Source organism: Ornithorhynchus anatinus, chromosome 2 (genome assembly GCF_004115215.2).
Source record: "Ornithorhynchus anatinus isolate Pmale09 chromosome 2, mOrnAna1.pri.v4, whole genome shotgun sequence".
Taxonomy (NCBI): Eukaryota; Metazoa; Chordata; class Mammalia; order Monotremata; family Ornithorhynchidae; genus Ornithorhynchus; species Ornithorhynchus anatinus.
In genome coordinates this window covers 81262109-81284275 of record NC_041729.1, presented here as the reverse complement: position 1 = coordinate 81284275, position 22167 = coordinate 81262109, and the positions used below count along the sequence as shown (strand labels likewise).

At 41.6% G+C, this 22167-nt stretch overlaps 1 protein-coding gene across 1 annotated transcript in view; it reads right to left on the bottom strand.

The window, feature by feature from the left end:
• The window catches only part of EPM2A (EPM2A glucan phosphatase, laforin), an 82172-nt gene that overhangs the window by 33548 nt on the left and 26457 nt on the right, over positions 1 to 22167 (bottom strand). Inside the window, exon 2 of the mRNA XM_029058650.2 lies at positions 7205 to 7379. Within this exon, the coding sequence (XP_028914483.1) occupies positions 7205 to 7379 (175 nt within the window). The remainder of the gene's footprint in view (positions 1 to 7204; positions 7380 to 22167) is intronic.

Genomic DNA, 22167 nt, shown 5'->3' with positions numbered 1-22167 from the left:
CTATAGTCTGAATACTAAGCCAATGTAACTGAATCCTGTATATCTACAATATTTATGATGAAAATAAAATGTCACAAAATCCTGTCCCAATATGTAATAAAGAACATTGTTTAAATGGATGCCACAGCTTGAAAATTTCTTCATGTAGGTTTCATTCCTGTTAAAATTGTTTTAACCTCAGCTTACTTTATTTATTCAACCACTTCCTTGGGAATGTATATGATAAGAAGAAAATTTCACATTATAACTACAGCCCTGGGACAATATTTTGTACCTCACTGATACCATAGTACATAATAAATCTGATCAACTGCTGGACAATGGCTATTCTTCTGATTTAATAAAGCATATACATTTAGGCACAGACTAATAGGTGATTTTTCTACTGTTAAAGCTCCAACAAAATCCTGAATTTGAAGTGAATGTAAAACCTCAGTAAATGTACACACAATCTCCTCTGCCATGTCCATTACTTCTAATGCTTTATGGCATTCATTATACATACTGAAGCCAGTTAATAAGTTTTACATGTGTATACATTTTCTTCATTAAAAATCAGTCGCACTTTAATTAACCCATAAAATAAATAAAATCTCCCTGTAGATAGCTAAACAAATTCTCCTAGGGCATCTCTTAAAGTTAATATTGGAATAGAGAAAGCATTCTAAAGCCTCTGGCACCTGTTTTCACCTGGCACTCTTGAAAATGGATGTTGTAAGATTTTCTTCAATATTAGAGTAGCCAACCTCACTGACTCTAGGACCTGCAGAGTCCACTCTCAGAATTCCAAGATCAGTAAGAAACACGTATTCTCGAATGAAAAGGAGTAGTCACGGAAGTGGTGACTTCTAGAGTGTAAGTTCCTTTTGGGCAGGGAATGTGTCTACCATTCTATTAGAGAAGCAGCGTGGCTCAGTGGAAAGAGCACGGGCCCTGGAATCAGGACTCATGAGTTCGAATCCCAGCTCTGCCACTTGTCGGCTGTGTGACTGTGGGCAAGTCACTTCACTTCTCTGTGCCTCATTTCCCTCATCTGTAAAATGGGGATTAAGACTGTGAGCCCCACGTGGGACAACCTGATTCCCCTATGTCTACCCCAGCGCTTAGAACAGTGCTCGGCACATAGTAAGCGCTTAACAAATACCAACATTATTATTATTATTACCAACTCTGTTATATTGTACTCTCCCAAACACATAGTACAGTGCTCTGCACACAGTGCTTAATAAATATGATTGACTCATAGAACCTAGATCTCTTGGTTCCCAGAGTCATGATCTTTTCACAAAAACAACAGCAGGGCTAGAAAATATGTCACAAGAATTAACTTTGTGTAACAGTATTCACATTGGGCTTGATTTTCACCCTCTACATACCTATAAATCTCTTCCACATTCATTGATCAGAGGAACTTCAGTTAAAACTATAATTTTTAAAGAAATCTGAGTAAACAAATGAATAGTAAGACCCTGGAGTAGTAGTAAGGATACTTATTAAATGTCCACTGGGTGCAATCCACTGTACTAAACACTTGGGAAAGTAGACAAGAACTCTGAGACATGTTCCCTGCCTCCAATCTAACATTAGATGCTGATACTCTAATGGGGGAGACAGACATGAAAATATTCCCAAATAGGTCAATATGCATAAATTGCATACAATGCATCTATGTATCATAGATGTTGAGCAAGGATATAAATAAATACATAAGTGCTAGAGGTGGTTAATGTTCATTCATTCATTAATTCAATAGTATTTATTGAGCGCTTACTATGTGCAGAGCACTGGACTAAGCGCTTGTAATGAACAAGTCGGCAACAGATAGAGACAGTCCCTGCCGTTTGACGGGCTTACAGTCTAATCGGGGGAGATGGACAGACAAGAACAATGGCAATAAATAGAGTCAAGGGGAAGAACATCTCGTAAAAACAATGGCAACTAAATAGAATCAAGGTGATGTACATTTCATTAACAAAATAAATAGGGTAATGGAAATATATACAGTTGAGTGGACGAGTACAGTGCTGTGGGGATGGGAAGGGAGAGGTGGAGGAGCAGAGGGAAAGGGGGAAAAGAGGGTTTAGCTGTGGAGAGGTAAAGGGGGGGGGTGGTAGAGGGAGTAGAGGGAGAAGAGGAGCTCAGTCTGGGAAGGCCTCTTGGAGGAGGTGAGTTTTAAGGTTAATGTGATTTTGGTTGTTGAGAGTTGATCAGAGAAGGCTTGTTGTAGGTGATGGGAATTTATGAGGACTTTGAAGGTTTGGAGAATTGTAGTTTGTTGGATGGAGGGATTGGAGGGAGGAGTTCCAGACTGGTGGAAGAGCATGAGTGTGGGGATAGAGGTGGGAAATTTGACAGAAAGGTACAACTGGAAGGAATCTCCCCTTCTCCTCCTCAGTCCCTCCTTCCTCCTGCCCCTTCTTCCACTCTCCCATCTTTCACAGCATTATCTCAAAATTAGATCTCCTGCCTCCTCTCAAAATGCACGCCTCCACCTGTGCCTCTGACCTCATCCCTTCACACCTTATCAAAGCCTTGCCCCCCCTTCCTCTCTCCCTGATGGCCATCTTCAACTGCTCACTCTTCAGTGGCTTCTTCCTCACTGTTTTCAAACATGCTCATGACTCTCTTATCTTAAAAAATCCCTCCCTTGAACCCAGAAGTGTCTCCAGTTTCCACCCCATCTCTCTCCTATCTTTTCTCTCCATACTCCTAGAGAAAGTTTTAATAATAATGTTGGTATTTGTTAAGCACTTACTATGTGCAGAGCACTGTTCTAAGCGCTGGGGGAGATACAGAGTCATCAGGTTGTCCCATGTGGGGCTCACAGTCTTCATCCCCATTTTACAGATGAGGTCACTGAGGGCCAGAGAAGTGAAGTGGCTTGCCCACAGTCACACAGCTGACGAATAGTAGAGCTGGGATTCGAACCCATGACCTCTGACTCCCAAGCCCGGCCTCTTTCCACTGAGCCACGCTGCTTCTTCTACACCTACTGCTTCCAGTTCCTCTCCTCCAGTTATCTCCTTGACTTTCTCCAATCTGGCTTCTGCCCCCTTCACTCCACAGAAAATGCCCCCTCAGTGATCTGCTTCTTGCCAAATACAAAGGCCTCTACCCCATCCTAATCATCCTTGACCACTCAGCTGCCTTGGATACTGTCAATCAGCCCCTTCTCTTGGAAACATTATCCAACCTTGGTTTCACTGACACTGTCTTCTCTTGGCTGTCCTCCTATCTCTCTGGACATTTATTCTCAGTCTCCTCCTCTGCCTCCCGCACCTTAATGGTGGGAGTTCCTCAAGGCTCAGTTCTGAGTCTCCTTCTATTCTACCCCAGCGCTTAGAACAGTGCTTGGCACATAGTAAGCGCTTAACAAATACCAACATTATTAACATTATTATTCTATATTTAAACTTTTTCCTTGAGGATGATTATGATGGTGACATTATTGAGTCATGTGGACTTTCTTCAGGGTACCATATGTTGGGGAAGAAAATCTGTGCTAGTGATCATAACATTAAGACTCCATGCTTATAGTTCTCTGAATGATATGCCATCCGATTCAAGTGCCTGGACATTGTAATTTCCTGGCTTGACTGGTAGTGACTTCCTCAAAATTGGGAGGAAGGCCATATCATCTCATTTTAGCAGATTCCATTGCAAAACATCTCTCTTGATTGCTTCTCCTTTCATTATTTAAAGGGCTCTTCTCTTTTGATGTATTTATTGGTTATTCACTTTGGAAAATGTGATGTCAGGTTCTATAATTTCTCCTTTCTGAGCACTTACAACCAATCTTTAGGTGTTCTGTTGTGGATAAAACATGCTCAGAAATAAGAAAGTAAATTTACTGCTTCCCTTTCCACACTAAAATAACTTACAAATGATAAACCTGCCTTAGGAGGTAAGTTGTAAAACATGTCATTAGACATGTGACATACAGAGTCTCATATTTATATAAATCACTCCATTTTACAACTCTGGGTGTTTTTAATTGGCATCAGGTTGTCAATTTTTCCCTTTTTTAAATTCAGTAATCTTAAAACTCTAACTGTTAAAGTATCATTAAATTTTCCCTATACATCTCAATATTGAACGTTCATTCTCCTGCGACAAAATTATCATTGATTATGTCAGATCTACACACATTCTAACTTCCCCTCTAGACTGTAAGCTTGTTGTAGGCTGGAAATGTGTCTACCAACTCCACTGCACTATACTCTCCCAAAGGTTCAATATAGTACTCTGCACATAGTAAGTGCTTAATAAACCATTGATTATTGATTAATTGATTCAATTTCCAGATTTGGTTCTTCTTTAATAATTTCCATTCCATCAATATGCCAATGAATCCAATTTCTTCTTTGCGGCTACTTTGGAACATCTGGAATTGTTAATGTGACCTAAAGACACAAAGGTTTGATGTCATGAGAACACCATTCAGTAGCTCTGATGCTAGGCTCAAGCTACCTTTGCTCACCTTTCCTTGGCAAGATGAATGAAGAAAGAAGTTTTCAGGCTAACACTAATGAGTTGTATTCCCTTCTGTTCACTTCAGCTGGCTAGTTTCCACATCTAGCTTGGTTTGATTTCAAGAGCTTAGCACTTTTAAGCTTTCTTAAAGGCTGTTGGATTGATGTGCTAAAATAAATAGCAGCTGCAGGGAATCTGCTGCTTTACTGGATCTGTTAAAGAACGGACCCAACAAACACAGCCAAATAATGGGCTCCTTCACTGAAGTGCACACTGGACTTGTCCAATGTCAGGGGAATTAAACAATAATAACAATAATAATTGTGATATTTGTTAAATGTCATGTGCCAGCCACTGTACTAAGCGCTCTGGGGTGGATACAAACAAATCGTGTTGGACACAGTCTCTTTCCCATAGTCTCAATCCCCATTTTACAGATAAGGTAACTGAGGCCCAGAGTAGTGAAGTGTCTTGCCCAAGGTTGCACAGCAGACAACTGGTAGAGCTGGGATTAGAACCCATGATCTTATGAGTCCCAGACCTGTGCTCTATTCCGTCAATCGTATTTATTGAGTGCTTACTATGTGCAGAGCACTGTACTAAGTGCTTGGAATGTACAATTCAGCAACAGATAGAGACAGTCCCTGCCCAACAATGGGCTCACAATCTAAAAGAATAATAATGATGGTATTTGTTAAGTGCTTACTATGTGCCAAACACTATTCTAAGCGCTGGGGAGATATAAGGTAATCAGGTTGTCCCACGTGAGGCTCACAGTCTTAATCCCCATTTTACAGATGAGGTAACTGAGGCACAGAGAAGTTAAGTATTTTCCCAAAGTCACAAAGCTAACAAGTGGTGGAGCCAAGAATAAAACTCACAACCTCTGACTCCCAAGCCTCTGCTCTTTCCACTGAGCCATGCTTCTTCTGCTCTATCCACTAAACCACGCTGCTTCTAGCTGTTTACAGCACAAGCTCTATTCCGAACATGTTATTTATTGCAGATATAATGCTATGGAGTTATTTTATTTGGGGGAATAAATAAATAGGGGGGGTGAGAAAGCATGCATAACTCCCATTAGTCTGTAAGTGCTGCCTTTATAAACTTACAGACTTATCCCTACAGTGCTATGTAGATTTGAACACACATAATCTTAAGCACTGCTTACTGTGAAACACAGAACAAAATCAACATTAAATCATTCCTGCACATACATAATAATTATTAATAATAACAATAATGATAATGGTATTTGTTAAGTGTTTACTGTGTGCCAGGCACTGTACTAAGTGCTGGGGTGGAGACAAGTAAATCGAGTTGGACACAGTCTGTGCTCCAAGTGGGGGTCACAGTCTCAATCCCCATTTTACAGATGAGGTAACTGAGGCACAGAGAAGTTAAGTGACTTGCCCAAATCACACAGCAGACAAGTGGTGGAGCCGGGATTAGAACACATGACCTTCTGACTCCCAGGCCTGTGCTTTATCCACTATGCCACACTGCTTCCCAAATAAATAAATGAATAAATAATAATTAAACTCAAGCACTGAAGTCTAGCCCTTGGGCAATCACAACAGGAGATTTAAGTTCCTTTATAACAGTTGAACACTAGAGCATTTGCCATCTATTTTGATATTATTTTCTAATGGCACACTACATCCTGGAACTTTCGCTTGTTCAATGTGCATTCTTAAGGGGCCTCTGTCATCCAGTTTCTGCTTCAGGAGATTTTGTAAATGCATTTTACAGTTGTTTCTGTATTTACACATATTAAAATGCTGTGCTGTATTTGATTCTAAAAAGTATTTTTCTAAGCTAAACAAATAAATAGCAAATAGTATTAGCCCACAGTCAAAATGTAATACAGAATATCACTACTCAAAATTAAATCATCTTGCAGCTCCAGGAGATCAGAAACTTCCAACAGTGAGAAATAATGCCCCTTTCGAATCTCTCAAGAATGATGAAGATTTAAATACTGAGTTTTAAACTACATTAATGATTAAGTGCTTGTAGAGGACAAGTTGGGTGGGGGGGAGTAGGAATAATGAGATCACCCAATTTTTGTTGTTTCCAATCCATATCCCTTCAATTTTCTGCCATCAATCAATCAATTACATTTATTGAGCATTTATTTATTTATATGTTATTTGTTAAGAGTTTACTCTGCCTAGGCACTGTACTAAGCACAGGGGTAAATATAAGATAATCAAGTTGGACAGCACCCATGTCCCCCATGGGGCTCGCAAGTTTTATTAACATTTTAAAGATGAGGTAACTGAGGCACAGAGAAGTTCAGTGACTTGCTCAAGGTCACCCGACAGACAGGTGGCAGAGACAGGATCAGAACCGAGGTCCTTCTGACTCCCAGGTCCATACTCTATCGATTAAGCCATGCTTGTTGTGTGCAGAGCACCAAGTGGCTAGACCTGTTCCCTGCCTGCAGGGAGCTGAGAGTCTAGAGAGGGAGACAGACATTAAAGTAAACTTTGGATAGGTACCTAAGTGCTGTGAGGCTGAAGTGCTTCACTTTTTTAGAGATTTAGAGATTTAGAGACTTCTATCTCTATCACATAGAGATCCAAGTGCATGGGCGACGCAGGAAGGATGCAGGCATCAAGCTTATAAATCATCCATCCCCCATACAGTCACCCAGTAAACATTTTTGCTTCCAAACCTGCTTACTTTTCAACCTCTTTACTTGCTGTAAAAACATAACTGCTTTTACCTTGAATAATGCATGGTTTGGTGGCTTGCGATATTGAAATAGAAGCAAGTTGTATGCTTCATCTCATCAGTGTGTCCCGAAGCCTCGATCCAGTGTCCTATTGGGACACAATACACACCATCCACCACATTTTTTTCATTGAAAGTACAGCAGCGATCATGGTGAGGTCCATTGCCTGGAATGAGAAGACATATTACTGACACTAAAATTTGTTCATACTTTAACAGGCTCAAATGAACTGATGAAAATGCAAGATTGAGCTGGAAAGAAATACCAAAGCTGCACATACAATATATTTAGACCACCCAAAAAGCCCCTCACAAACAACACTAGCACAAGGTAGCTCACATGACAAATTAGCACAGAGAGACATCTGAAGCAGGGGGCTTTGCTCCAGTAGGGTACAAGCTTGGCAAGACCTACTCGTTCCTTCAGGTCTCAAGAGTGCTATTCAGGGCATGCTTAGGGTGGTCCTTCATACATTTTTATTCTGAATTGTCCAAGTTTCAGCTGGCCTGAGCCCTGTCCAATTCATATAGACACTGGATGGCTTTATGTTTGGTATTTTTACGAGAACTCTCTCTGGGTTAGACTCCTGCTATAGAATGTCATGGCTCAGAAGCAGTGTCTGTTTTTACAAGGAGCTTGGATGGGAACACAAAAGTTCTAGAGAAAGAGGGGTGGGGACCAAGGGACATCCTAGAGAAGTGCTCTAGGCTTGGGCGGCCTCAGATGACTTCTGCCAAATGGTGATTTATCATTATTTCACTGCCCAGACATCATAAGCAATTCATCAGTGGTAGTTTTTGAACACTTCTCGTGGGCAGCACACTGTACTAAGCAGTTGGGAGAGTAAAATACAAAAGAGTTAGTGGAGATGTTTCCGGCCCACAAGGAGCTTAGAGTCTAGATGGGGAGACAGACATTAAATTATGGATATGTACATAAAGGGCCGTGGGGCTGAGGGTTGGGGCATGGTCTATGGAAGCAGCATGGCCTAATGGCAAGAGCTCAGGCTTGAGAGTCAGAGGACATGGGTTCTAATCCCAACTCCGCTACTTGGTCTGCTGTGTGACCTTGGGCAAGTCACTTAACTTCTCTGTGCCTCAGTTACCTCATCTGTGAAATGGGGATTTAGACTGTGAACCCCACATGGAACAACCTGATTACTTTGTATCTACCCCAGTACTTAGAACAGACCTTAGCATGTAGTAAGTGCTTAACAAATACCATAATTATTATTATTATTATTATTGTCAAGAATTTAAAATTCATTCATTCATTAGTATTTATTGAGCGCTTACTATGTGCAGACACTGTACTAAGCGCTTGGAATGAACAAGTCGGCAACAGATAGAGACAGTCCCTGCCGTTTGACGGGCTTACAGTCTAATCGGGGGAGACGGACAGACGAGAACAATGGCAATAAATAGAGTCAAGGGGAAGAACATCTCGTAAAAACAATGGCAACTAAATAGAATCAAGGCAATGTACAATTCATTAACAAAATAAATAGGGTAATGGAAATATATACAGTTGAGTGGACGAGTACAATGCTGTGGGGATGGGAAGGGAGAGGTGGAGGAGCAGAGGGAAAGGGGGAAAAGAGGGTTTAGCTGCGGAGAGGTAAAGGGGAGGTGGTAGCGGGAGTAGAGGGAGAAAGTGTTCAGATCAAAGTGCATAGACAACAGAGAAGGGAAAGGGAGTAGGAGAGATGAGGACACTGGTGTCCTGCTCTTGCTGGTTAATATATGAAGAGGTAAACAACACTTTATTTTGGGTAAGTAAAAGTTTTGATCAATGAGTAATATTTTGAGCATTTACTTTATCAGAACACTATAATAAGCATTTAGAAGAATAAAATTGTTAGTTGACATGATTCCTGCCCTCAAGGATCAAATCATATATTCTAGACTGTTAGCTCATTGTGGGCAGGAAATGTGTCTGCCAAATCTGTTACACTGTACTCTCCCAAGGACTCAGTACAGTGCTCTGCACACAGTAAGTGCTCAATAAATACGGTTGGTTGATTGATTAGAACATCTCATGAAGATATGATTTCAATAAGGCTTTGAAGGTGGGGAGAGTGGTGGTCTGTCAAAAGAAGGGGGACGGAGTTCCAGGCAAGAGGGAGGATATGGGCAAAGGGTCAGCAGTGAGAGAGACGAGACTGAGGTACAGTTAGTTAGAAGAGCAAAGTGTTCAGGCTGGGTTGTAGTAGGAAATCTTGTGTCAAGGTAGAGGTAGGGCAATCTGATTGAGTGCTTTAGATAAAGAGTTTCTGTTTGATGCAAAGGTGAATGGGAACCACTTGAGTTTTTTGAGGAGCAAGGTGACGTGTCCAGAACATTTTTGTAGAAAAATGATCTGGGGAGCAGAGTGAAGTATGGACTGGAGTGGAGAGAGACAGGAGGCTGGGAGGTCAGCAAGGAAGCTGATGCAGTAATCCAGGTGGGATAGGATGAATGATTGTATTAATGAGATAGCAATTTGGGTGGAGAAGGAAGGACGGAATTTAGCGATGCTGTGAAGGTGGAATCGAGAGGATTTAGTGATGGATTGAATATGTGGGTTGAATGAGAGAGAAGAGACAAGAATAACACCAAGGTTAGGAGCCTGTAAGACAGGAAGGATGATGGTGCCTTCTACAGTGATGGGAAAGTCACGGGGAGAATGGGGTTTGGGTGGGAAGATAAGAAGTTCTGTTTTGGATATGTTAAGTTTGAGGTGACAGGAGGACATCCAGGTAGAGATATCTTGAAGACAAGATATGAAGGTAACCCTCTTAGGGCCTAACATATCCCCGCTCCCACTCCCCAGAAAAGCTGGTTCATTATGACAAAAGTGGAGAAATTAGTGAGTAGATGTGGAAAACATTTATGTAATTAGGACCACTGAACTCAGAGAATTCTGTACTTTGGTAAATAATCTAATTGCAATTGCAATTATTATTGTTCCCTTTATTTTGGATTGAAGAGTATTCTACAGTATTTAACTCAAAAAATTCTATAATTTCATACTGATTTTTAATTGCAATTATTATCATTCTCTTTATTTTGGATTAAGAAGTATTCTATAATATGTAATATATATATATATATATCTGAGAGCAAATCCCCGCACTGCACAGTATTTCACTAGGCAAGGAGAGACTATTAGAACCTAATAACTTTCTACAATCATGAAATAAATTCCCTTAACTGGCCTGTCCAAGCCTGAAATCAAGATTTCCTATTTCTGCTTGGAAGAATAGCAGTTATAAAACACTTTAGAGGTACTCAGCATTCAACTTCTTTTTGATTCAAGATACTTCTGCTATCTGTTACACAGAAAGATTCTGAGTGCAGATTAAAAATATATTTATTTGAAGAGTTTTACATAATGGGAAACATGAATCTGTTTATGATTTACAGTTTCAAAATGTTCTTCTGCTGCTTTTTAAGTATTATCACCTGTAAATGTCAATGGCTCCGTGAAAAGTTTAATAGAGAGGTTTCCTTAATGACACATCCTAATAATTTTTTCTTCAACAGGCAAGAAAACCTCACTGTTAAATCTGCATTCATTTTGGCTATTTCCTCTATTTGGATGTTCTGCACACACTTCACATCATATCTAAAACAGAAGTAAATATCTTCCTTCCTAAACCCACTCTTCCTCCTCCTTTCCTTTCACTGTCAAAACACCAGCCTCCTTCCTGTCTCAGAAGCCCATAACCTTGGTGTCAACCTCAATCAATGGTATTTAATGAGAGCTTACTGTGTGCAGAACATTGTACTAAGCCATCCCTCACCCTCAACCATCTGGCCACCTACTTCATCACGAAAAAAAACACTATCAGGTCTGAGCTCCCCAAAGTCACCCCTCCCCCTTCTCCATCCCCCCCACTCCCAAGCCCCTCCCCTACTTTCCCATCCTTCCCTGCAGTATCCTTAGAGGAGCTCTCCTCCCTCTCTTAAGTGCCACCCCCTCTACCTGTGCTTCAGACCCCATTCCCGCTCACCTTATAAAAACTATCGCCCCTTCCCTCTTCCCCTCCCTAACTTCTGCCTTTAACCACTCACTTTCCAATGGCTTCTTCCCCTCTGCCTTCAAACATGCCCATGTCTCCCCAATCCTAAAAAATCCCTCCTTGACCCCACTTCCCCTTCCAGTTATCACCCTATCTCCCTCCTATCCTTCCTTTCCAAACTCCTAGAATGAGTCGTCTACACTCGCCGCCTTGAATTCCTCAACTCCAACTCTCTCCTGGACTCCCTCCAATCTGGCTTCCTTCCCCTCCACTCCACAGAGACTGCTCTCTCAAAGGTGACCCATGACTTCCTTCTTGCCAAATCCAATGGCTCCTACTCTATCCTAATCCTCCTCGACCCTTCAGCTGCCTTTAACACTGTTGTCCATTCCCTTCTCCTCCATACCTTATCTCACTTTGACTTCACGGACTCCGTCCTCTCCTGGTTCTCCTCTTATCTTTCTGGCCATTCATTCTCGATCTCCTTAGTGGGCTCCTCCTCCCCCTCCCATCCACTAACTGTAGGGGTTCCTCAACCGTCAGTCCTTGGCCCTCTTCTGTTCTCCATCTATACTCACTCCCTTGGTGAACTCATTTGCTCCCACAGCTTCAACTATCATCTCTATGCATATGACACCCAAATCTACATCTCCCCTGTTTTCTCCTCCTCCCTCCAGGCTTGTATCTCTTCCTGCCTCCAGGACGTCTCCACCTGGATGTCTGCCCACCACCTGAAACTCAACATGTCCAAAACTGAGCTCCTTATCTTCCCTCCCAAACCCTGTCCTCTCCCTGACTTCCCTGTCACTGTGGACGGCACGACCATCCTTCCCATCTCACAGGCCTGCAACCTTGGTGTCATCCTTGACTCAGGTCTCTCATTCACCCTATACATCCAATCCGTCTCACCTTTACAATATTGCCAAGATCCACCTTTTCTTCTCCATCCAAACGGCTATCATGCTGGTGCAAGCTCTCATAATACCCCGACTGGATTATTGTGTCAGCCTCGTCTCTGATCTCCCTTCCTCATGTCTCTCCCCACTCCAGTCTATTCTTCATTCTGCTGTCCGGATCACCTTCCTACAGAAATGTTCTGGGCATGTCACTCCCCTCCTCAAAAACCTCCAGTGGTTGCATATCAACCTTTGCATGAAGCAAAAACTCCTCACTCTTGGTTTCAAAGCTCTCCATCACCTTTCCCCCTCCTTCCTCTCCTCCCTTCTCTCTTTCTACTGCCCACCCCACACGCTCCGCTTCTCTGCTGCTCACCTCCTCACTGTCCCCCCCATTCACGCCTATCTCACTGTTGACGCCTGGCCCACGTCCTACCGCTGTCCTGGAATACCCTCCCTCCTCACGTCCTCCAAACTAACTCTCTTCCCCTCTTCAAAGCCCTACTGAGAGCTCACCTCCTCCAAGAGGCCTTAACAGACTGAGACCCTCCCTTTCCCTCTTCTCCCTCTCTCCTTCCCTCCCCCTCACCCTCTGCTCCTCCCCTTCCCCTCCCCTCAGCACTGTGCTCATTCGTATATATTATTTATTACCCTATCTATTTTGCTAATGAGGTGTACAGCCCCTTGATTCTATTTATCTTGATGCTGTTGTCTTTTTTTTGTTTTGTTCTGTTTTGCTTTGCTGTCTGTCTCCCCCGTTTAGTCTGTGAGCTCATCTTTGGGCACGGATTGTCTCTATCTGTTGCTGAATTGTACATTCCAAGCGCTTAGTACAGTGCTCTGTAGATAGTAAGTGCTCAATAAATACTATTGAATGAATAAATGAATAAGAACTTGGAAGAATACTATACAACAGAATTAGCAGACATGTTCCTTGTCCATAACAAGTTTATCTCAACCCTTAACTGCCTTTCAACTCTTTCAATCTACCACCAAATCCTTGTGATTCTTCCTACACATTTCCCAGCTCTGACCCTTCTTTACCACCCAAACAAGGACTAGCTTTATCCAAATTCTGTCATTTTACAACCAGACTATTGCATTAGCCTCCTTGCTAGTCTCCCTGTCTATACTATTCTCTGTTACGCAGTTGATCCATCCTCTTGAAGGATCACTCAGCTCACATTTCTCCAATTCTCAAAAACATCCATGCTTTTCATTTCTTTCCACATCAAGCCATAATTCCTCACAGTCAGTTTTAAGACTACTACCAAACAGCCCCACTTTACTTTTCTGCTCTCTTCATTTGCTATTTTCCAGCTTGCTCTTTGGTTTCTCCCAAAATGAACCTAACTTCACCTCACTCTTGACTCTCCTGCCTCTGTTACCTCACTCAAGTTGTTCTTCCAACCTGAAATTCCCTTCCCTCTCAAATCTGAAAGACCTATGCTCAAAGCCCTATACATCTAACAAGCTTTCCCTGATTAATTCTCAACACCTCAAGTCATATCATTTGACCAGACCTCTATAACACCTCTCTAGTGATTTTTTACCACACTTAGCACTCTGTATGTATGTAGTCAATTATTTATGCTAATTACTCTATTTTGAAATATTTTTGCCTATCTTCCCCGCTAGAAAAAATACGTCTGCCCTTTCTACTGTACTTCTCAGGAGCTAAGCACGGCACACTGCAACCAATGCACTACCCAATACCGCTACCAGTCATTTATTCAGGGCTATTTACCATGTGCAGATAAATCAACCAATCATATTTATTGAGTGCTTCTGGTGCAAGTTCACTGTACTAAGCCCTTGGGGGAGCACAAAATAACAGAGTCGGTAGACCCATTCCCTGCCCATGACAAACTTATAGTCTAGAGAGGGACTACAGTATGCACTGCAGAGTACTGTAATAAGTGCTTGGAAGAGTACAATACAATTTTATTCATATATATGTATATATATATAACACAAACTATAAATATATATATATACATACACATGTATATATTGCATTTGTTAAGCACTTACTATATGCTAGACACTATTCTGACCACTGGCGTAGATAAAAGAGAATCAGGTTGGACCAGGTCCCATCTGAGGCTCAGAGTCTTAATGCCCATCTTACAGATAAGGTAACTGAGGCAAAGTGAGGTAAAGTGATTTGCCCAAGGTCACACAGCAGACATGTGGTGGAGCCAGGATTAGAACCCAGGTCCTTCTGATTTCCAGGTCTGTGCACTCTCCACTAGATCACACTGCTTCTCAAGTTCATAGGTGATGAAGAAGGGAGGGTAATTAGTTGGGGAAATGAAGTGGTAGTCTGGGAAGGCCTAATGAAGGAGGTGTGACTTTAGTAAAACATCAAAGATGGGAAGAGTGGTGGACTGTCAGATATGAAGGAGGAGGGAGTTTCAGTCTAGAAAGAGGACATCGATGAGACAGGCAAAATCAAGGCACAGAGAGCTCATTTGCACTGAAAGAGCGAAGTGTGCAGGCTGAGTTGTAGTGGGAGATTATCAAGGTTAGGTAGGGAAGGGGGAGCTGACTGAGCTCCTTAAAGCCAATGATAAGGAGTTTCTGCTTGTTGCTGGGATGGAAAGGAAATCCTTGAACATTTTTAAGGAGCAAGGAGGTTGATGCAGTAATCAAGGCAGAATATGATATGTACTTGAACCAACTTGACAGCAGTTTTTATGGAGAGGAAGGGATGGAGTCAAGAGATGCTATGAAGGATGAGCAGACAAGATTATAAATCATTTATTTATATTAACATGTGTCTCCCCCTCTAGATTGTATTATGGGCGGGGAACATATTAATCAATCAATTCAAAAGTCCAATTATACATTATATGTTATTTATTTACTTATTATTAATATGTGTCACCCCCTCTAGATTGTAAGCTCATTATGGGCAGGGAACATATCAATCAATCAATAAATCCAAGCAGAGATGTCCTGAAGTTGAAAAGAAAGAGAGGTTGGGGAGGAAGCAGTAGATTTGGGAATCTTCTGCATAGAGGTGGTAGTTGAATCTGTGGGAGCGGATGAGTTCTCCAAGAGAGTGTGTGTAGATGGAGAAGAAAAGGGGATCCAGAATGTAGCCTCAAAGGACTCCCACAGTGACGGAAGGAGGAACTGGCAAAAGAGACTGAAAAGTAGTGGCAAGAGATATAGGAGGAGAATCAGGAGAGGACAGTGGTAGGGAAGTCAAGGTTAGATACTGTTTCAAGGAGAAGGGGGTGGTCCACAGTGTCAAAGGTAGCTCAGAGATATAGGAGTATTGGGATGGAGTAGAGGAGTAGAGAATAGAGGCCTCTGGATTTAGCAAGAGGCTGTATACCGGAATGTTATTTCAAGCAATAAATTCTCCTAACAAATCCCAGCTCTGCCACTTGTCAGCTGTGTGACTTTGGGCAAGTCACTCAACTTCTGTGTCCCTCGGGTTATCTCATCTGTAAAATGGGGATTAAGACTGTGAGCCCCACGTGGGGCAACCTGATCACCTTGTATCCTCCCCAGTGCTTAGAACAGTGCTTTGCACATAGTAAGCACTTAAGTGCCATTATTATCATTATTATTGTTTCAACAACAAGAACAACAACTCTTACTGTTACTACTAAATAGGATAGTGTAGAAATTCAGATAGCAGTCTTTCATTAACATTTTAAAGGGAGCCAATTGAAAGTATTTAAAATATACTGGTTACTAGGAACACATTTTAAGCAGTTCATATTGTTTTGCCTTGAAATGCTCATGACCAACTAAAGCAGTGGGAAGCAGGATGGCCTAGTGGAAAAAGCATGAGCCTGAGAGCCCAAAGATCAGGTTCTAATCCAGGCCTACTGTGTGACCTTGGGCAAATCATTCAATTTATCTGTCCCAAAGTTTTCCCAACTCTAAAATGGGGATTCAAAACTTGGAAGAAGGAAGAACCTCCTATTTTGACTGTGAGTCCCATGTGTGGCAGGGAGGGTTTCTAACTTAATTAACTTATATCCCACCCAGCACTAAGAACAGGATTTGACACCTGGAAAGCGCTTAACAACAAATAAACATAATGAGTGCTACTCATAAGAAATAGGTCAAAATACAATTGTCTGCTTCAAGTACATGTTCACCTTTCATAACCTTCTTAAATTCATCCAGTATGACCAAAACCAGACACTGTATAAGTTTTCTAACCATCATTCTCCTAACCAATTTCCCACTGGAATAATTTTTGACAAACAGGAATTCTGGATAATGCGGCAGAAAGTTGCAGAAATACCCATACTATATTGTAGAAGACATGACATTATCAAAAGGAAAAAAATCCTTTCCTAGCTGAGAAAATCATTATGATGGATCAGTATCAATAAATCTAGGGGGTTGAGAACATACAAGAGAAGAAAAGGATGGAATACAAATGAGGTAAATCCTGCCCCCCAAAAGTGCACAATCTTAAGGGTGAGACAGACATAAAAATGACAACCTAAAAGTAGTAGTAAAAGTTAAGAGTAATAGTAGTCACTCCCACTTGGGGCACTACACTATACTAATCACCTCGGAAGTATAAAACAAAGTGATATGCTCACTTACCACAAGAGTTTATTCTCCTCCAATAGGGAAAACAGATATAAAAATATATAAGTAGAGTAGTTAAGAAAGATAATTGACTATACAATTGAATGAGCCTAGGTGTGAATGCTCAAGATGGGAATTAATAAATTTATATGTGCTAAAATTGGTTGATGGATTTATGTGACTTGGAGTGCTGGAATTAATCAAGTAAGCCTTTCTGGAGGAGGTGGGATTTTAGGGGGGTTCAGAATTTGGGGTTTGGAAGGGAGTTTTATGCTGAGGGAACAGTGTAAGTGAGGGGAAGGAGGCAGAAAATTCCAAGGAGGCCTCTTTGGGGACCAGAGGTGTCAGAGCCAAGATGAGCTCTGCTGTGACAGTTTTCCTGTGGGATTCCTTGCCCTGGTTCTGGAACCAGCTTTTCTACAAGCAAATTTTAAGTAGGGAAAAAAGTCTTCTCACACCTCCCGTACCCTAACTCATTGAGAGTCAATTTCTGCTGCACTGGGGAGAGTGCAATCAAAGTAAGTGCCCTCTTACCTTTCTCTTCCTTTTCATCCTTCATCCCTCCTCCTTTTTTATTTCTCTTGATTTTTCTCCTGCTCCCTTAATTACTACACTTAATTCTCAGCAAATACCCCTCTCCCCTGTTTTGAGGTTGCAAAAATAACACAAAAAGGTGAGGCAGTTATATAAGTAAAAATAATACATTGTGGCCTCCTATTTCACACCCTCAGATATCCCTTGTGGAAAAGTTATAGTGGAGTTCAATGCTCTGAGAGTAGGAAAGGTCCACTTGGTATATCATTTTGGTTATGAATGTCCTTGAATCAGGTTCTTTTAAGACTCACCTATTGGTTCCCTAGGCCTGTGATAACTGCTCCCTTGTTGCTACATGTCCAGAACAGGCCTTAAAATAATGGATATCAGTACAGTCCCTCTTATATAGTAAAATCCAGAAGCAGTATTCCTACTAAGCCTGCAAATACTGTTCACAGAATGTGAATGTGAATGCCCAGCAGAGAATGCCCAGCAGAGAATGTGTTAAAAAAAGGTCAGATGTATTCTGAGAAAGTTTTTGGTGAGTAATCATACATACATGAGCTATTTGAATCAATCAATCAATGGTATTTATTGAGCATTTACTCAACAGCATATGGGAGAAAGCAACACAACAACTGTTGGTAGACACCTTCCCTGTCTACCAAGAGCTTACAGTCCACAACATCTAAACAGCCAAGGTCTTATTTTTAGAGTGGTATCTAGAATAAGAATAATAAACTCTGGCCATAATTAAGGGGGATAAAGACTGCGGTATCTATTATATTACGGGCCATAGCAACTCAGTGTAAGGGGAAGTAAGTATATTAAACATCAAACTGATATCCTAGATTGAAACAAATCACCTTGATCAAATGGCTGCTGCCTGGGAGATCTGAAGGAATTCAAAGTATAAGTCCTGTCAAAAGTGTAACCTACCATTTAAACTTCATCACTGTGCTAGGAAGCTTAGAAATTGCTAATGTTGCCCCCAGTTGATAAAAAGAGCTCCAAAAATGATTCTAGGATTGATAGACTAATGATTCTCATTTTGATACATAGTAAACACCCAGAATCCACAAAATGGTTTAGAGTCAGACTAGCACAATCTGTTGGAGAAGACACAAAATGGTTTCTGTATGATAAAATTTCATTCCACTCATCTGCTGGAGTTTTTTGTGGGGGATGAGTAACATATGGTGAAAGAGGAACCAGTAGAATAACAGCTAAAAGAAGTAATATGGCCTGGGAGTCAGAAGGATCTGGGTTCTAATCCTGACTTTGCCAATTGCCTGCTGTGTGACCTTAGGCCAATTTTTCTTTTTTTATGCTATTTCATTCTGTCATATTTATTCAGCTCTTACTGTACGCAGAGCACTGTACTAAGTGCTTGGGAAAGTACAATACAGCAATAAAGAGGGAGAATCCCTGCCCACAATGAGCTCACAGTCTGTAAGTGCTTACTGTATGTCAAACACTGTTCAAAACACTGGAGTAGGTACAAATTAATTAGATCGGACACAGTCCCTGTTCTGCATGGGGCTTACAGTCTAAGCAGGAGGGAGAACAGGTATCCCCATTTTACAGTTGAGGGAACTGACACAGACAAGTGACTTGACAATCGGCAGAGGCAGAATTAGAATTTGGGCACTTCTGACTCTCAGGCCCAGGCTGTCTTCACTAGGCCATGCTGCTTCTAAACTGAAAATCACCTAACTTCTCTGGGCCTCAGTTACCTACCTTATCTGTAAAATGGGATAAGATTTATGATGACCTGTGAACCCCATGTGGGCCATGAACTGTGTAGGCCTGTATCTACTCCAGTGCTTAGTACAGTGCTTGGCACAGGATAAGCACTTAACAAACAACACAAGAAAAAAGTTTCCATTTTCCAAAGACCACTGACAAGGTTCCATATGGAAAGCTTTTTGAAAAATTGAATTATCAAGGGATAGGAAGGAGTATTCTGTAAAGAATGTAAAACTGGCTAAAAGACAAGAAACAAAAGGTAGGCATAAATGACCACTTTTCTAGATGGAAGAGCAAACGTATTGGTGTCCCACAAGGATTGGTGGAAAGATTTACAACTGAAGCTCTGCTAAATTGTAAACTCTGCCATATATTGTAAACTCTACCAGAGTGTAAACTCCTGGAGGGCAGGGATCATATCTACCTTTTCTACTGTACTCTTCCAAGGGTTTAGTACAGTGTTCTGCACACAATACACACTCGAATACCAGAGATCAATCCCAAATGTGGGAAAAGGACTGCACATCTTCGTGGTGCCTAATGACATGAAGATCTTAAGGCAAACCAGAACTTAAGAAATCCCAAACTTGAACAGCTTGATGTTCAACCAGCCTGGTTTCTGCCACTTAAAAGTAGTAGTAAAAGATGTTTTTTTCTAGATGGTAAAATACCATGCTGCTGTTGGGGAATAAACTGCAGAAATATTTCATAAAGCTGAGTTGGTGGGCAGAAAAGCAATTGATGTTTGCTAGAGTACGATAATGCATCCAGGGAAAAATTAATCCTGATTACAACTATAATAAGAGGCTCTAAGGCTCTTGCCTCAGAAAAGAGATTTTCGAGCCATTGTTGGCAGTTTCTTTCAAATTACTGGAATCAGTGGGTGGTGGCAGTTAAAAATGTCAACAAATTGTTGGGCATTATCAGGAGCAATTTTGAAAACATGCAAAAAGCATAGTTTTGCCAGTAATTAAGCCATGAAATGTGGATAGTTCTGGTCAGTCAGTGAGAGACTGGACTTACTAGAGGTGTACATAAATACAATCACTCATCCTAACCCGCCTAGATTACTGCATCAGCCTCCTTTCTGACCCCCCAACCTCCTGCCTCTCCCCACTCCAGTCCATACTTCACTCTGCTGCCCGGATCATCTTTCTACATAAACATTCAGTACATGTCACCCCCCTCCTCAAAAATCTCCAGTGGTTGCCTATCCACCTCTGTATCAAACAAAAACTTCTCACCATTGAATTTAAAGCACTCCTTCATCTTGCCCCCTCCTATCTCACCTCGCTTCTCTCCTTCTACAATGCAGCCCACATACTTTGTTCCTCTGGTGCTAAATTTCTCACTGTCCCTCGATTTCACCTATCTCGCTGCCCACCCTTGACCCACGTTCTGCCTCTGGCTTGGAATATCCTCCTTCCTCAAATCTGCCAGACAATTATTCTCCCCCGCTTCAAAGCCTTATTGAAGGCACAACTCCTCCAAGAGGACTTTTCAGACTAAGCCCCACTTTTCCTCATCTTCCACTCCCTTCTGTGTCATCCTGACTTGCTCCCTTTGCTCTTCCCTCCCTTCCAGCCCCAGAGCCTTCATGTATATATCTTTAATTTTATTACTTGTATTGATGTCTGTTTATTTGTACTGATGTCTGTCTCTTGTGGGCAAAGACTGTCACTGTTTACTGTTATATTATATTTTCCCAAGTGCTTAATAACAGTGCTCTGCACATAGTAAGTTCTGAATGAATGCATGCAGAGGAGAATGCCAGGGAATGGAATAGCTGCCACATGAGGACAATCTGAAGAGATCAGCACCCTTCAATCGATAAGGTGTTGACAGAGAAGGGATCAACAAAAACATGAAGAGTTCAACAGGGTCAACGTGAAATGGTTGTTCACCAAATCCCGCATCACTAGGACCTCGGGGAAACCAGTGAAATATAGAGCTGTTAGGTTCAGGATAACTACAATGACACACTTCTTTTCCTTCATCTCCCTTATGACTGTAAGCTCATCCTCTAGACTGTAAGCTTGTTGTGGGCAGGGAATATGTCTGTTTATTGTTATATTGAACTTTCCCAAGAATTTAGTACAGTGCTTTGCACACAGTATATGCTCAATAAATACAACTGACTGACTGACTGATTTGCCAGAAGATTGAGAAGGTAGAACATATCACTAGGTTCAAGAGAGGTTTGAGTAGGTATCTCGATCAAGCCCATGCAACCCTATGCCATATGATTATGGCCCATTTCACTTGTGCAGTGAGCACAGACAATTTGCATATTATCCAGACTCTCCTTGCTTTCAGAACTCTGTGCAGCAGTTGGAAACAAGATCCCATCTTCTAGCACTGCTTGTAACACTGCTTGTACGACTAGATCCCAGCAACACAAGCTTCCAGGCCTAAATTAATGCTCCCTCCCCTGTCAAACTTCACACTGAGTGGAGGTTCAACCAAGCAACCTGGACCTCTTTTAAGGGAGAGGGAGAGCAAGGAGGAGAACCAGAAGACATAGGATTGTGACACTGCTGCATTACTCAGCTCTGAAAGCTAAAAATCAACTAATTAACTGTGTTTGTTGAGTGCTTACTGTGGGCAGAACACTAAACTAAGCATTCTAGAGAGGACGGTAAAACAGAGGTGGCAGATATATTCTCTGCCTACTATAGTAGGCTATACTAGCTTATAGTCTAGAGGGGGCTATAGACATTAATATAAATAAATAAATAAATTATGGATAATGCTACTGTAGGGTTGACGGAGAGGTGAATAAAGCGTGCAAATCCAAGATCAAAGGTAATACAGAAGGGAGTGAGAGGATAGGAAATTAGGACTTAGTTGGGGAAGGCCTCTTGGAAATGTGCTTTTAATAAAGGTTTGAAGGTGTGGAGAGGGACTGTTTATTAGATATGAACAGGAGAAGCAGCATGGCCTTGGCCCCTGGGATTCAGGAGGACATGTATTCTAATCCTGACTCTGCCTCTTTTCTGCTGTGTGACCTTGAGTAAGTCACTTAACTTCTCTATGCCTCAGTTATCTCATCTGTAAAATGGGGATTAAGACCGTTAGCCCCCTGTAGGATCTGGACTGTGTTCAACCTGATTAGCTTGTATCTACCCCAGCGCTTAATAGAGTGACTGTACGTAATAAATGCTTAACAACTTCCATAAAAAAGAGGGAGGGAGTTCCAGGAC